Source organism: Nuphar pumila, chromosome 16, assembly GCF_984573655.1.
Source record: "Nuphar pumila chromosome 16, dmNupPumi1.hap1.1, whole genome shotgun sequence".
Classification (NCBI taxonomy): Eukaryota; Viridiplantae; Streptophyta; class Magnoliopsida; order Nymphaeales; family Nymphaeaceae; genus Nuphar; species Nuphar pumila.
The window spans coordinates 82,400,444-82,418,622 of NC_143264.1; the positions used below are offsets into that span (position 1 = coordinate 82,400,444).

Below are 18,179 nucleotides of genomic sequence, written 5' to 3' on the forward strand. Positions count from 1 at the left end.
ATAATATATAATTTAACAGTCCATACCAATGAATTGCAAGCCCCATGCTCACAGTGAAAGATTAAATAAAATAAAGTAAATCTACACAATTTACTAAATATGATAATGCACCATTTTTATAATCTCTAACACTTTTAGTTTGTGCATGGTATCTATGACTAGAACAGCAAATTTTACAGTCATTTGATAAACTCTCAAATAAAATTAGAGAAAAATCTGAAATTGGTCATGTATGTTTATATAATTATCCATGTCACACGGACTCGGCTAGGGAGGCGCCGCACCCGAGTCGACACGCCCCGACACGGGTGCGGACACGGGTGCGGCTTCGGACTCGGTCAACGTCGAGTCGGACTCGGTCAAAGAGTCGAGGCCGAGTCCGTCCACATTTTGGACTCGGTCAACTTTGACCGAGTCCAAAAATGTCCATTTTTAAGACGAAAAACAAAAAAAAATCATTTTTTATATAACTTTTTTTTAAAATATATATATAACCAGACTGCAATGCAGTTGCACAGTCACAGACTGTGCAATTGCAACTGCACAGTCTGACTGTGCACAGTCTATGCAACTGCAGTCCATTTGATTGGGGATGTGTGATCTTTAAGGGGAAGCGTGATTCCTCCAACAAGGGTGAGCTGCCTACTAGAAAGTTGCTTTGAAATATCTTTCAATTTGTCAATTTAAAGGAATATAAATACAATACAACCAGGATTTAGCCAGAGCAAAGGTAACTGAAACATGAATGTGCCCTCTTCCTGTAAGATGTATATTTTCATATGCAAGTCATATTTTCTCTACTGAAAAACTTGATATTTTTATATATTCATGTACTGATAAATGACAATGAAATTGCTAATAAATTTTTTCTGTTGTTATGTTATATATATATATATATATATATATATATATATATAGCCGAGTCCCCGTGTCCAAAATTTTTGAAATTGCGCCGCACCCATGTCGCACCCGCACCCATGTGACATAGATAATTATAGACAGAAAAAAACACAACTGCCAACCCACAAGCCTCTTCCCTTCTCCAATCACAATTTGTGAATCGCTACAACCTCCATATGTTTCCCTTCTATATTCAAAATTCCAACCATTTTATTCAATACATTGCAAGCGATGTTCTTGGCTTCATGGCAAGTCACAGCAAGTGTAGCTCTCAGGAACTACACAAGCGAGTACCTTGGGAGATTTTCAAAAAACTCACTTACTAGGAGAAATCTTGACTTTAATGGAAAATTGGGAAAAGAAATTTCAAATATTCTTTTCAGTCAAATATTGGATGAGATAAATAAATTCTTGTAACATAGTTGTGATAGTTTGACATCTAATGTTGTTTTCAATGCATTGAGATATTTTAGGATTTTCAAAATATAGTGATATTTTTACATAGATATATACGAGACAGCAGTAAGATAAGATTTTTTTTATGATTTTAGCATACACACTTAATGAGCATATTAACAACAGAATTGACAAAAAAAACCAACCCAGACAATATGTATGAACTTCCAATACACAACTAATAGTGGTTGAATGCCTACAAGAAGCAACTTGGACATGAAAATAATTATCACCAAATGACATTTACCTGGATAGCATCAGGACTAGCATATGTTCGTGGGAAATTCCAGTGGTCTGCACCAATTAGACACAGCCTAGCAGTGTCTGAAAACGACTCAAAGTTTGTTTCTGCAACTAAGTAGCAGGCATGGGCAGCAGTAACCTGCAATATCACTCATCTGTAAAACCAATACAGCATAAACGTACAAACTGTACAATAAATTTAAACAACTTAACCAAAGATCCACACCTCGCCTGTTTCCTTCCAAAGACAATCTCCAAGATGAATAATCACAAGCTCATCATCTTTTGTTCTGTTTGCAATTATAATGGCCAAGTTCTCTTCCCAATCATCCAGAATGCCACTTACACAAGTCTGACACAAAAAAGTTAAATATATCCCATTTAGGCAAGCAGCCATGTATTTTTTCAGAAAACAAGATCTACATGCAACAAAGGTCCTACAAGTCATAACCACCAGCTACTAATTGCTGTTGGAAACAAAATAGTGCACTTTCTCCTGATGAAAAGCTACTAGCAGCACAGACTCATTAACCAAGGACAAAAAACAGTAATAGATTACTGGAATTATATCTTGAAAGTAGAATAACATAACATATAATATAAAAAAGAAGCAACTCCAATGCATGTTCCAAGTACTGTGTATAAAAATTCACCTGAGCTGGAGGCTGTGAGACACCAACTGCCCCAGATTGCCTAGGACTTGTACTTTCAGAACAAAATACATCAGCTGGTTGCCCTGCTATAAGCAAGCATAGTGTCCGCAAAGGTGACCCAGATATAAACTGGCAGTGTGCCATTTGCTTCACAGTATCTATATAAAACTGGCTTCACCAAATGACACAAAAGTGTAAGCTTCAGAAGCGACCTAGAATGTCATTCATCATAATGCATGACTTTTTAAGATGTATATCTTGATGCAAATCATGTGCACTATATCAGAACTAAACAGACTTACATGATGGATTAACAGAATATGGACAAACCTTGTCGCCAAGCTTTCCAGCAAGAACAAGAGCAGCGCCCCACAACTGGCCCTCTTGTGCACACTGCAGAGCTTCTAGTCGTCGACCAGCAACAAGAAGTTTCTGCACCTCAATCGCAGTAGACTACAGAAAGGAAATGAATCAGTACAACTCACTATAGAAAAAAAATAGCTTCAGGTATCGATTCACATTTTGCTCATACCCGCATCTGTCCTTCTGAAGGCACAGGTTGCAGACATTGTGTATAGGCACCATACTCACTTAATTGCACGTCATTCCTTCTAGAAGATGCAAAAAGCTTGGTTACAGCAGATTCTGGTCCATCATTTTCCTGTCAAAAAGAAAAGAGAAAACACATTGGAGAAAACCTGACTTCATATCATCTATGTATCCAACAACCCATACTATTCAACTGATGTAGCAAGAGCAACAACGTATATTATCCAACTGATGTAGCAAGAGCAACAACGTATATTATCCAACTGATGTAGCAAGAGCTAATAATTACTTTCTAACATAAAAGAAAACCAAAAATAAGTACCAGCTTACAACCCAAAATACTAGAACATAGGACTCAAAAATAAAAACCCAAAATTAACACCCATCAATTTGACATGCAAATCACACAAACGATATTACAAAAGCAAATATTTGCTCCTCACTAAAACTACTCTAATCATGCTTTTCTTTTAAAGTGGTACTACCATGCAACCAAAGAAGGCTTATGGGAGGATCTGGGATACCATGAAAAAAGTAGATCTTTATTTCTGTGTTCATGGCTTCATGCAGAGATACCCTCCTGACACCCAAAGTCTGCATACATTTAAGCCAATGGATTGGTCCCATAATGCAAACACTTTGCTAGTGAAAATGAATGAAGAAGGAATGTGGTTTGTTCAGGCAATGAGATGTGTCAAAGATTGTGAATAACACTTTACACACAATTACAATGCCAACAAAGGGATACACAAGTGCACAATCACAAAAGGATCTCAAATGGGTCAAATACAATCTCACGAAGGAGACACACAATATCACAAGAACAATATAAAAATAAATATTTTTAGATTACTTCACAAAAAGCTTGTAAGAAGCTTACTTTACAAGAGATAGTGTGGCTCTATTTATAAAGCCAACAGTCATCTTTGACTAACATATAAAAACAGAAAAATAAATAAAAATAAAAAGACAATACAGTCCCTATTGGACTGTATTTATTACAAGACAGTAAAAGACCAAATTGCCCTTGATATATGTATATTGTATAAATATATAAATATACATATATCAAATGTATACAATGTATTTTAACATTCTCCCTCAAACTTATGGTAAGATCACTGAAAGTTTGTTAAGAAGAAACAAAAAACATGGTAGAGGAAGAGCTTTGGTGAAGAAGTTCGCAATCTAAAACTCAGATTGAACATATGGTAAAGTAATCGTCCCCTTCAATTATTCTTCTCAAACATAGTGGCAATCCATCTTGATATGCTTTGTTCTTTCATGATATGTGTGATTGTTGGCTATATATATGGCACTCTTGTTATCGCATCACAAGAGTTCTGAAATATCAACACCCATATTTGCAAGTAAGGATCTCATCCACACGACCTTGGCGGTTGTTGTAGCTATCACTCTATATTCAGCTTCCATGGAAGATAAAGACACTTTCTGCTGCTTTTGCATCTCCAAGATATGAGAGATTCACCTATAAACACACAAAAACATGTGATTGAGTGTCGGTTGTTGGGATCTCCTCCCCAGTCAGAATCAATATAAGCAATGAGATTTAAAGAAGAAGAAGATGACAATAATAACCCTTTAGATATAGCCTTCTTGATGTATCGAGTTATTCTTAACACGGCACTCATGTGAACCAATGTAGGTGCATACTGAAACTGACTACCAGTATGTACCGCATGCGCTATATCTGGTCTAGTAATAGATAAATATATTAGTGATCCGATAAGTTGCCTATAAGTCGTTGGATCATCTAATAAGACTCTGTTTTCAGCTTACATTTTAGCACGTATTATTTCAGGAGTGTCAACATATTTTGTTTCTGTGATTCCCGAACGCGCAACAATATCAACTGCAAACTTTATTTGAGACAAAATGTATCCTTTTGACGAATATGCTACCTCAATACCTAGAAAATATCTCAGAAAACCAAGGTCAGTCATATCAAAAGATTTCTTAAGCATAATCTTAATTTCTTTAATTTTCTTCTAAACATTTTCAGTGTTGATCATATCATCAACATAAAAGAGCAAAATGATGAGTGTACCTATGGATCTTACAAAAAGAGTAGTGTCAGTATAACATGATTTAAATCCAAATTTTATCATAGTTCTACTAAACCGGTCATACCATACTTTAGGGGTTTGTTTAAGCCCATATAAAGCCTTTCGAAGACGAAGAACCATACCATTTTCAATAGTCAAACCGGGGGGATCCATGTAACTTCTTTATTTAAATTTTCATTTAAAAAAGCATTTTTAGCATCTAACTGATATATAGGTTATTTTTTAATGGATGCAATTGCAACTAGATTTCTAACTGTGGTCATGTGAGCTATTGGGGCAAATGTTTCTCATAATCTATATCATATTCTTGTGAATACCCTTTTAAAACTAATCTTGCTTTATATCTTTTTAAAGATCTGTCATTTTTTGTTTTGACCTTAAATACCTATCTACATCCTATTGTCTTCTTTCCCTTGGGAAAATGTTGAACTTTCCAAGTATGGGCTTTATGTAATGCATCTAATTCTACTTTCATAGTCTCAACCCATTCTTTTATGTCTTTTGCCTCTCTATAGTTGGATGATTCATGATATGAGTGAATTGCTAGAAGACATACCCTGTAATTTGAAGAGAATGATTCATATGAAACAAACCTACTTGGAATTCTACATATTCACTCAAATTTTCTAACACTAGGTTCTTCTACATTGAATTGTTGACTATATTTTTCTAAAGCACATGGATGCTCCACATTGTTACGTCTAGAATATTGTATAAGATTATGAGTTGATTTTTTTCTTCTCTTGGTTCATTATTTTGTTCAACATTATCACTAACTTCATCGTCATTATTGTCATAATTGGACTTAGGCAATAAGTCAAACAAAAAGGCGTACTTGGATTCTTCCTTAGGTTTTTCAAGATCAAATCTTTTTTTTAAAACAAATGTAACATTTCTAAATGCATAAAGCTTATCATTTTTTGAATCATAACATTGATAACCTTTTTGATTATCGGTATAAACACGCATTCAATAGATTTAGGAATGAGTTTGTTGTATTTTTTAATAAGCACAAAACATTTACATCCAAAAAATCTTAATCTTTTCAAATAGAGAATAATCTTAACAAGTATTTCAATTGAAGATTTGTTTTCTAAAATTTCAAAAGGCATTATATTTATTAAATAGACCATAGTGAGAGCGGCTTCGGCCCAAAACATTTTTGGAACTTCCTTCGAAATAAGTAAAATCCTAGTAGTTTCAATAATGTGATGATGTTTTCTTTCGACAATTCCATTTTGTTGAGGAGACCTAGGATACGATTTTTTGTGCAAAATACCATGGGTTTTTAGGTAAGATTGAAATTCATTTGAAAAAAACTCTTCCCTGGAGTCGGAGCTGAAGATTTTAATATTTGTTTTAAATTGATTTTTAACAAGATTATGAAAATCTTTAAAGCGTGAAAAAACTTCGAACATGAGTCTAAGGAAGAAAATTCAAGTATGTCTACTAAAATCATCTATGAATTTAACGTAATATGGGTAACCTCCTTTTGACATAACGGGAGCAGAACCTCATACATCCAAATGCACTAATTAAAATTTTTCATTTAGTCAAAGAAGTTCTAGATCCAAAAGGTAACATTTGCATTTTTCCAAGTATACAATCTTTACATACATATTCTTTTTATTTACAAATTTTTTTAAAAAATGGAAAGAGAGATAGTTTGGATATACTTGAATGTCCTAATCGTTTATACCAAAGATTTAAATCAATTTCTTTGGCATGATTACAAAAATATTTTTTGGGTAGACATAAAGAGTTCATATAGTAAAGGTCTCCTCTTCTATGGTCTTACCCAATCAGCTTTCCTGACTGAAGATCCTGCACCCAACAATCCTTAGATGAGAAAAAGACCTTGCACTCATAATAAAAAATTTGAGAAACCGAAAGAAGATTTAAGTCAAGTTTTGGAATAAGTCTAACATTTGAAATAAAGAATTTATTGAATTACCTATAGTTTTGTAAAAAAAATATATACTTTTAACTTTTAAAGGAGTACCATCGGCGGTTGACACACATGAAAAATATGAATTAGTCAAATCGGATAGTAATGACTCATTATGTGTCATATGAATTATGAAAAGAGGTTGCTGAATTCAAAATCCAAGAGGACTTACCTGGAGAAGAAGAAGAGACGGCGACACCGGATGTAGGAGTGGCTTTTAGGATTTGTGAAACGGCCTTCGCAATTTTCGCAATTGTCAAATCATTGAAGTTGTCATCTTTTTTTTATTCTTCATTTATTGGAGACTCTTCACTTACCGCGGCCACTTTTTTTGAGTTTGGGACAATCCGACCTTATATGCCTCGGTTCTTTGCAATAGTGACAAGTAATTTTACCACCCTTGTATCCTCCTTTATATCCTCCCTTATTGTATTTTTTCTCAAAATGATGGGATTTACAAGTCTTTACAAATCTTTCGGGTCTTAATACGGCAAGGACCTCATCATTAGACTTGTGCATTCCAAGTCTAGTTTCTTCTTAACATATTTGAGCAAGAGGATCACTAATGGAAGGAGTCGAGGTCCTATAAAGTAAAGAGGACCTAATTTGGGTCGAATACCATATAAGAAAGAGGAGATTTTATCTTTCAACTTGTTTTCTCATCTCAGTAGCGAAACCTTCCCATTTTGGTTCCAACATAACCATCTCATCCCAAATCAGAGACAGGAGACTACAAAAATCTTGCAATTTTATCCCATTGTTTAGTAGTACGTACCTTATTTTGGAGATAATATAACCTAACCGTATCTTTTTGAATGAATGCGCTTTTTAGGAAAATCCATGCACTACATGCCTTTTTGAACTTGATGATGTTGGTGGCAATCTTGAATTCCATGGTATTCATAAACCATGAGAGAATTTGAGAGTTATTGGCCTCCTAATCTTCCATTTTGTCTTGATAATCTTGCAAAGCCTTTTCCTTTTCTTCTTCAGATAGAACTTTAATTTGATCTCCTTCTCGTATTGTTAACTTTAGTTGGGGTTCATTAGTGGTTCCACTAACAAAACCCCAAAGCTTTTTCCTCTTGATGTGATTTTCCATTACGGTAGCCCACATCAAGTAGTTGCTTTCGTTGAGCTTGTAGGAGACGACGAAAGCAAATTCTCTTTCACTCATGGTGAAAAAATAAGCTTGAGGTTGAAAGACCAAGCTTGAAGACCACCACCACAAAGAAAGCACACCCAAGATAATTTTCACCACTATAAGAGCCCAAGGTTCTTATACTATGAAATGAAAACAAGATGTGCACAATTACAATGCCAACAAAGAGCTACACAAGTGCACAATCACAAAAGGGTCTCAAATGGATCAAATACAATCTCACGAAAGAGACACACAATATCACACTATCACAAGAACAATATAAAAAACAAATATTTTTATATTTCACAAAAAGCTTGTAAGAAGCTTACTTTACCAGAGATAGTGTGGCTGGCTCTATTTATAGAGCCACACATACAAAAGGGGGAGGCAGTCCAATGACTAGTTGGACTGCCTCCCAACAGTCATCTTTGACTGACATATAAAAACAGAAAAATAAAAAAATAAAAAGACAATACAGTTCCCATTGGACTGTATTTATTACAGGACAACAAGAGACCAGAATGCCCTTGATATATGTATATTGTATACAATGTATTTTAACAGGTGGGTGGGGCTTGGGGGGAGAAGGCATGGGGAAAAGCACAAGAATTCTATGTCATGCCTAGACCTTATTTGAGATTGAGATATTTGAATACGGCCAGGGACTAGGCTTGGACAGCAAGCTTAAAGATTGACCTTTCAAGGCACTCCATGAAGGATTCTAAATCATGCTAGTTCCAGTGGTTCTCAGGACATTTCCATGTTCTAGGTGTGAGTACTTCGCATTTTCTCTAAACCAAGTTACTTCTCTAAAAATAAAATATAAGAAGCAGTACGAGGATAGAAGACCCGCATACATTCATCAAATGCTTCCATACCTTGTAGTTGAGAGAACTTTTATTCAGGATACCATGGATAACAAGCTAAATTACAGAATTTTGTATTCATGTTCTTCAAGTGGACATATCTGTCATCAAAAGCCTAATAGTCTTCAATGGAATATCGTGCATATACAGACAAGTTTTTGCCCTCCAATCCATTGAATCCTCTAAAACCCTCCATTAACTAGTTATAACAAGTTTTGTAAGTACCGTACTATATCGTACGATACGTATCGTTACTTTTTGGAAATAAGATACACTCGTATCACAATACGAGTGTGTATCGTACCTATATCAGGTGTATCATACGATACACCCCTATATCGTTTTGTGTATCATACGATACAAGTGTGGCACACTTAAAAAAGACCTGAAACTTACTTTTTAAGTTTTGGGTTTTAAAGACCTCGTGAGGGCCGACTTCTCCATTTGTCTAGAAGTTGTTAGAAGGAAACCCACACATCTTAGGAATCGTGAGATCAATTTGTATGCGCGAGAGAGGGATTTTGTGATTTTCTCAAGAGTGCATTTCCACCATTTTTTTATTTAAGTGGGTTAAGGTAAAAAAATTCTTATTTTTTGCTTCTTATTGAGTTTTTTTAGGAAAGATAACATCAAAGAATCCGTCATGGCAATGGAGCACTCAAGTAATGAGTGAAAACCGATTAAAAATCAAGTACAAATATTGTTAAAATTCTTTTTTGGGTGATATCTCTCGGTTGAAGCATCATTTAGCCAGGACACATCATAATATGTGTAGAATGATATAGGATGTTGTACCGAACCCTGGTTAGAGAGAGAGAGAGGAGGAAGGGAGAGAGAGAGAGAGAGAGAGAGAGACGGCAGGACATACAGAGAAAATTCTAATTCACTTAATCGACATTAGGGCTCTCTCTATGTTAAATAGAGAGAGTCCAAATTAATAAATTACATCCAAGTCCAATATTTAATAACTTTTCAAATAACCTCCAAAACTAAGAAGATTTAACTTTAAACCACCTACTCTCAACACTCCCCCTCAAGCTGGAGCATAAATATCAATCATGTTCAGCTTGTCACAACATTTTGAGAAATTTGGTCTAGCAAGGGGTTTTGTAAACATATCTGCAACTTGATCTTCTGACTTAAGATATTTGGTATTGATATATCCAGCTTGGACCATATCTCTTACATAGTGACAATCAACATCAATATGCTTTGTTCTCTCATGAAAGACAGGATTGTTTGCTATATATGTTGCAGCCTTGTTATCACACATCTTGGTCATAGGAGATGAAACCTTCACCTGAAGATCATGAAGAACAGTACGAACCCACATCATTTCAGCAGCTGTTTGGGCCATAGCACGATATTCTGATTCTGCACTTGACCTAGAAACCACATTTTGTTTCTTACTTCTCCATGAGATCAAGTTGTCTCCCAAAAACACACAGAATCCTGTGGTAGATTTTCTATCCACTACAGATCCTGCATAGTCAGCATCAGAATAGGCCACTATCTCCAGAGTTCCACCTTTCCTGAACAATAACCCCTTTCCAGGAGAAGATTTTAGATATCTGAGAATCATAATAGCTGCATTCCAGTGTACATCAGTTGGTTTGTCCATAAACTGGCTAACCTTGCTTACTGCTAAAGCAATATCCGGTCTGGTCACAGTCACATACAATAGCTTCCCTACTAGGGAGCGATAGCTTTTGCTATCAACTGTTTTTTACGCTTCTTCAAACAACTGAACTTTATGGTCCATGGGAATATTTGCTGGTTTGGCTCCCAACATTCTTGTTTCCTTTAATAAGTCAAGAACATATTTCCGTTGAGACAGAACCATCCCTTCACGGCTCCTGGCAACTTCTATACCCAGAAAATACCTCAGTGAACCAAGGTCTTTTGTAACAAAATGTTTTTGAAGATGAGCCTTTGTGGCTTCAATGGCTTTCACATCATCTCCTGTAAGAATAATGTCATCCACATATACCACCATAACAACTATGACAGAGCTAGTTTTCTTGATAAATAGTGTATGATCGGCTGCTGACCTATTAAAGTCAAAGCGTGACATCACTTCAAACAACTTTTGAAACCATGCGCGAGGACTCTGTTTCAAACCATAAATCGCCTTTCTCAATCTACACACTTTCTGACACTCCCCCTCAACCTCGAATCCTGGAGGTTGTTGCATGTAAACAGTCTCAGATAGATCCCCATATAGAAACGCATTCTTCACATCTAATTGGTACAAACTCCAACCATGCTGAACAGCTACTGAGAGAACAAGACGAATTGTACCCATCCGTGCAACAGGGGAAAAAGTTTCAAAGAAATCAATTCCATATGTCTGAGTATACCCTTTTGCTACTAATCTGGCCTTGTACCTTTCAATAGAACCATCAGATTTGTACTTTATTGTATATACCCATTTACATCCAACAATGTCAGCATCTGTTGGGGAATCAACTAGATCCCATGTATGCTGAGATACTAAAGCATCTATTTCTTCTTGCATAGCCAGTTTCCATCGCTTATCAAGTTCTGCCTGCTGATAGTTCAGTGGAATAGTTTCAGCAGATAAGGCTGAAATAAAAGACTTCATCTGATTTCCAATTCTGACATCAGAGACAAAATGAGATATGGGATATAAGGTACATTGTCGTGTCCCCTTTCGTAGAGCAATAGGCCTGTTATCATCATCATGAAGATCACTATTGTCAGTAGAACTTACCTCAAGGGAAGAAGAAGATGAAGGCTCTTGCGGAGATGGAGCTCTACGCACATATACCAATGGAGGATTATGAAATCTGGAAGCAGATGAAGTTTGGTTCGGTAGTGTGGGCACAGACTCCAACGGAAAAGGAGGTATAGGTAAAGGAAAAGACTCAGCTGGATCAACCTGCAGTGGAGAACCGGTACTGGAGTAATATGGAGTGGATTCCAGGAAAGATACATCCGCACTGACATACTCTCGGCGAGAAATAGGATCATAACATCGATATCCCTTTTGATTTTTGGGATAACCTATGAATATGCATTTTGTAGCTTGAGCAGCTAATTTATCACGGTCAGGGCCAAGTTTGTGTACAAAACAAACACATCCAAATATTTTGGGTGAAAAAGAAAAGAGTGGGGCATTAGGTTTTAGGATATGAAATGGAATTTGATCGCCCACAGAAGACGAAGGCATGCGGTTGATCAGATAGCAAGCAGTGGTAATCGCATCACCCCAGTATAACGCAGGAACATTGGATTGAATCATAATAGTCCTGGCAACATCAAGCAAGTGCCGATGTTTTCGCTCAGCCACACCATTTTGTTGAGAAGAATAGGCACAGGAAGTTTGGGGTTGGATGCCATTATCTTGGTAAAATTGTAACAGACCTTTTGATTTAAACTCGAGAGCATTATCAGTGCGAACAATCTTGACGAAAGATTCAAACTGAGTTTTTATTTCAAGAATTAAGGATTGAATAATACGTGGAACTTCAGATCGTTCCTTTATTAAAAACACCCATGACAACTTAGAAAAATCATCAACAATAACCAAATAGTAACGACACTGAGTCCTAGTAGGAATCTTACTAGGACCCCATACATCTGCATGAAGAAGTTCAAAAACTTTATTACTAGACTGACTCTGACTTGAAGAGAACGAGCTTCGATGATGCTTGCCCAGTTGACAAGCTTCACACTGAAATGATGTGGTGGAAGGAATTTGAGGAAAGACTGAACGAAGCTTTGACAATGAAGGATGGCCCAGACGACGATGCCACTGAACAGGACTGGATGAATGTTCCACGGCAGCATGAACATTACCCATTGGATGATGTAGGTAGTAAACTCCATTTGCTTCATAGCCTCCACCAATCTTCTTCCCCGTCAGCAAATCCTGAAAATGACACCCCATCGGATCAAATATTACTCTACAGTTTTGTTCTTTTATAAGGCAACTAACAGAGAGTAAACTTAGAGGAAAGTTTGGAGCATGAAGAACATTTTGCAACTGTAATGAGGAGGATATAGAAATATTGCCCTGACCAACAACAGGGGAGGAACTCCCATCGGCTAATGAGACTCCTCGATGAGCATTAATATCCTTTAGATCTGAAAAAACAAGAGAATTTCCACACAAATGTCTGGATGCACCGGAGTCAATAATCCACTTACTGTTTGTTGGATGTAGGTGATTTCCTGTTGAATAGGCAACACCAGCTACAGGAGGGATGGAACTCACAGAACGAAGGGCTATCAGCTCATCATATTCAGCACGACTGAGGGTGATACTACTGTCACCAGCAGAGATATTTTCCTGTACCTTTGTTGCCTCCAGAGTAGTAACATTTGCTTTAGGAGCATAAGAATTTGATGATGAAGAGGTTGGCCTGCCATGTTTATCCCAGCACCGATCTTCTAAATGTCCAGATTTTCCACAGAATGTGCATTGAAGCTTTCCTCTGCCTCCTATACCTCGACCACGACCTCGTCCTTTGATATTCTGAATATTTCCACGTCCATAACCAGAGGAAGCAACTAGAGCAGATGACTGGGTCACAGGCTGTGATTGTGGAAGAGATATCGCAAGTCTACTAAGGCGATTATATGCATCAGCAAGAGTAGGTACATCTGATCCAGTCAACATTTGGACTTTTGCAACAGAAAATTCTGAAGATAAACCTGTAAGAAACCGAGCAACCATAGTCTGTTCTTGATGATCTTTCTGCTTCGAGCAACAAAGAGGCCTGTGAGCATTGAGTCTTTCAAACGCAGCTTTTACTGATGCATAATACTGGGCCAAGGTCTGATCTCCCTGCTGTAAATTATATATCTCTTGTTCGACTTGCAGGATACGACTCACATTGGTCTCTTGTGAATACGTATCTCTAAGATTGTCCCACATCTGCTTGGCTGTATTATAATAAATTAAACCATCTGCAATGTGGGTTTCAACACTATTCATGATCCATGACATAACTATGTCATTATCTTCATCCCAGGTAGCATATTTTCCCAATTTTTCAGTGGGTTCTTCTTCCAGCAAGATATGCTTTCTACGATGTCCAGATACTGACATCATGAACGTTCTGGACCACCTGGCATAGTTAGTTTCATTCAACCTTACAGAGGATCCATACGAAAAGGGATTGGCAAATGCCTTATACTCTCCAACATGTTCCAATTTGGAATCACATTTCGAACTTTCAGCCATACTGAAGATATACTTCTATTTCAGCAAACAAAAACTGGAGAGACTTCAACCACTACAGGGGATAGCGTGTGTTAGACAACCAGCAGTTGTTCACACACACAAAACCACGACAATAAGAATCCACAGCCCACAACAAAGTTACTTTCTCAACACAGTTTCCACGACATTAGTGAACAGCAGCCCATACACATGAGTAATAGTTCCAAAATATAATTTTTCTTCAGCACATCATGAAGTCACGACCAACACAACTCTGTATATGCATAAATTGAATCATACCAGAGGCTGTTCCCAGACATATAGGGCTCGACAGTCATATCTTAATCACCAGCACAGCACAACAAGTGCAATTGCTGTTTCTCCCAAATAGCAGGAAGTCACGACAAGAAATAAACAAATATCGACCAGAAGATTGCAGGAAATCACAGCAACAAGAATCACAGCAATAAGGGATCACGGCAAGGAATCACGGCAGGGATTCACGGTACCAGGGAATCACGGCAACAGGGAGATCACGGCAACAGAGAATCACGAACGAAAAAAAACAGGAAACTAGAGGCATGCATCCTGTTCCTTAGATCTGATGACAGATCTGGGCCATGACCTTGGTCAAATCCCAGATCTGTTATCAGATCTTACACAGAAATCACAAGCAGCTAACCTGAAAAAAAAATCTTCGTTGGTGCAGGGAGAAACTCGGCAACAGTTTGATCACGATCGAGTAAGATCCCACGATCGATGCTCTGATACCATGTAGAATGATATAGGATGTTGTACCGAACCCTGGTTAGAGAGAGAGAGAGGAGGAAGGGAGAGAGAGAGAGAGACGGCAGCACATACAGAGAAAATTCTAATTCACTTAATCGACATTAGGGCTCTCTCTATGTTAAATAGAGAGAGTCCAAATTAATAAATTACATCCAAGTCCAATATTTAATAACTTTTCAAATAACCTCCAAAACTAAGAAGATTTAACTTTAAACCACCTACTCTCAACAATATGCAAGCATGCACATCAAGAAAATTTTCGAATGTTCAGAAATGACAATGTCAGCAATTACTTGATGATCTAAGAGAAAAAAGACAAGAAAGAGAGAAGAATGAAGCAAAAATAGAGTATGCAGAGCCTTGGGAGGATGTGTATTACGAAGATGAGCTTCCTACTCCTGATTCTACAACCCCTAGCATAGGATCAAAACTAAGAATGACTACAGCAAAGCGAAAAGGTATGGTTGTTGTTGAAAAAGTGTATATTGTTTCGGGTTCGGGTCTGGATCCTATACCAGACCCGAGTTCATTGTAATGTCTTAAATGTATTTCTTTTCTTTTGGGTTGGGTTCGGATATTATATTAGACCCGACCCGACCCATGTACACTTAAGTGTTTTATACCATGCATTAGGTCACGATTTCTGTGTGACAGAAATCATGACAGCCGGTAGAGGCCCCTTTGAGTTTTCTCTTCTCGTCTCTCTCTCTCTCCCTCTCTTTCTCTGTTTTCTCTCTTAATGCAGGTGCAGATCAAATTCTATCATGGTATCAGAGCGGGCGCAAATCTGATCATGGTTTCTGCTCAACGAATCGATTCCAAAAGGTGTGTCTTGTGAGATCTTCTCTTGTTGGGTCATCACCTCTCCTCCTCATCCCTCTTCTTCTTTCTTCTATCTTGAAGTCTCTTCCCCTTAGGGCAGATCTGATCAGACTCTGCTGTGCCCTAAATTTGGGCAACGGATCTGCCCCTCTCCATTTCACTCCACTCCTTTGGTCTTTATCAGATCGTCAGGATAAGGGTCTGCTACTGACGACTGTTCTGTCGACCGATCTCTAATCAGATCTGAGATCAGTCTCCAATCGATTTCAACATCTACTTCTATCGTTCCCTATGCTCCTTTCGTTACCAAACCCATTTTCAGCCAAAAATCATATTCAAAATTTATTGTATTGTTTCTGATCAGATCTGCAACTGAGATCAGATCTGACGCTATTTTTCTGACATTACCTTCTGAAATTTCTTCTTCTGAATCGCCCTTTTTGTTTCAGACTTCCTTTCTTGAACATTTGGCAAAAAAAAAGGGGGGGGGGGTTGAATCTGATCTGGTTACAAAAAAAAAGGGGGGGAGACATTACAACTAGACTTGACGCCACCAAATTTGACGTGATCTCCAAAAAAAAAGGGTTGGGAGAAGGTTGATTTTTTGTCTGTTGATTCCTATTCTCTATGGATCCCTACCATCCTCAATCAAATCTTTCTTCAAGTTTTCTTAACCAACTTGTTTCTGAGAAGTTGAATACCTCAAATTTCTTGATCTGGAAGAGGCAGATTATTCCTTTCATAAGGAGTCAAGGCCTCTTAGGTCACCTGGATGGAACCACTTTAGTTCCACCAGAATTTAGCCCGAGAGAAGAAAAAGATGACAAAGGGGTGAGTTCAATCGTGTATGTCAAAAATGCTGAATTCCTCAATTGGGAAAGAAAAGACCAGTCAGTTGTTGCATACATCACATCCACCCTGTCTCAAGAGATCCTACTTGCCATTCCTGACAATTGTACAACTCTTCAACTCTGGGAACGACTGGTTCAGACGTATTCACAGGTTTCTCAAGCAAGAGTAGTTTTTTTAAAAAGAGAATTTCAGTTGTTAAGGAAAGATTCCATGACCATCATGGAATATTTGAACAAGATGAAGACCATTACAGATCAACTTGCAGTTATAGGGTGTGCCGTTAATGACAGTGACATGGTGCAACAAACCCTGAGTGGATTGGGATCTGACTACAACATGATAGTTACTTCACTATTGTGTCTCCCTGTTCTTCCTACCTTTGATGAGCTACGAGCCAAATTGATCCAATATGAAATGACTCTGAAGGGATTCTCTGAAGAAGCTCATAATCATTCAAATTCTCAAGAAGTTTTTGCTACAGGAGTGACCTATGGTAGAGGACGAGGACGAGGAGGACAAGGGCGAAGTGGACACGGAGGGCGTGGTTTGCTTCCCACTCCAAACACGTTTACTCATGCGCAGGGAACAAGATCCATCCCTACTTGCTTCCTGTGTAACAAAAAGGGACATATTAAGGCGAACTGTTGGCATAATCCAGAGAATAAAGGAAAGAGTCCACAGATAGAAATCAAGAGAAGGTTCACAAATACCAGAGACAGTGGAGAGATTAAAGATTTGTTGATATCTGCCTTGTCAGAGTTAAAATTGAAGCAGAATGATGAAGGCACTTGGTTTGTCGATTCCGGGGCAGCGACTCATGTGACAGGCGATGCAGGTAAAATTTCTAATCCTATTCCTTATTTTGGAAAAAGTAAGATTGTCACTGGAGATGGATCCCATCATCCTGTTTCCCATGTTGGAAAGACTGTTATTCCCATGTCACATTCCACTCTTACTCTTTCTGATGTTCTTCATGCTCCTGACATTAAGAAAAATATTGTCTCCGTCTCTAAACTTATTGATGATAATAATGCTTCAGTTGAATTCACTCCCTTCTCTGTGCAGGTCAAGGACCTACGCACGAGGGAAACATTCGCTGAAGGAAAGAGACGAGGCAACATGTATGTCTTTGAAGAAGCTCCATGTCGTGATGTTCGCCCTTCCCACCTGGTTTCGAAGTCTTCATCAGAGTCATGTTCTTCCTCTTCTGCTAGTGTTTTTAGTATCTCTGAATGCAATAAGCCATCCTTATGGCATAGTAGGTTAGGACATTGTGGGAGTCATTTTATTGAGAAACTTGTTTCTAATAATCTCATTCCAAAAGAAAGTCTTAAAGGGGATGAGAGTAGTCATAAATGTTCCAGTTGCCTTTTGTGCAAGAGTCATGTATTGCCTTTCAATTCAATTAATAAGAGAGCTTCAAAACCTTTTGAGATCATTTGTTCTGATGTGTGGGGACCCGCCCCAATTGTCTCTGGATCTGGAAGCAGATATTATCTAATCTTTGTTGATAGCTATTCTCGATACACTTGGATATATTTTATAAAAAAATAAGTCAGAAGTCTTCTCTTTGTTTCAAAACTTCTTTTCCTTGGTCAAAAACCAATTTTCTGAGTCCATTCAGTTTTTCCAATGTGATGGAGGTGGGGAATTTTCATCCCATGATTTTATTTCTTTTC

At 37.6% G+C, this 18,179-nt stretch overlaps 1 protein-coding gene across 4 annotated transcripts in view; it reads right to left on the reverse strand.

The window, feature by feature from the left end:
- LOC149813854 (protein transport protein SEC16A homolog) overlaps window positions 1-18,179 on the reverse strand; it is a 51,093-nt gene that overhangs the window by 22,524 nt on the left and 10,390 nt on the right. For all 4 annotated transcript variants that reach the window (XM_089992065.1, XM_089992062.1, XM_089992063.1 and 1 more), the window contains exons 4-8: window positions 2,785-2,913; window positions 2,583-2,705; window positions 2,253-2,420; window positions 1,826-1,951; window positions 1,604-1,738 (exon numbers count right to left, since the gene is read on the reverse strand). In XM_089992065.1, coding sequence (XP_089848191.1) covers window positions 1,604-1,738; window positions 1,826-1,951; window positions 2,253-2,420; window positions 2,583-2,705; window positions 2,785-2,913 — 681 coding nt within the window. The remainder of the gene's footprint in view (window positions 1-1,603; window positions 1,739-1,825; window positions 1,952-2,252; window positions 2,421-2,582; window positions 2,706-2,784; window positions 2,914-18,179) is intronic.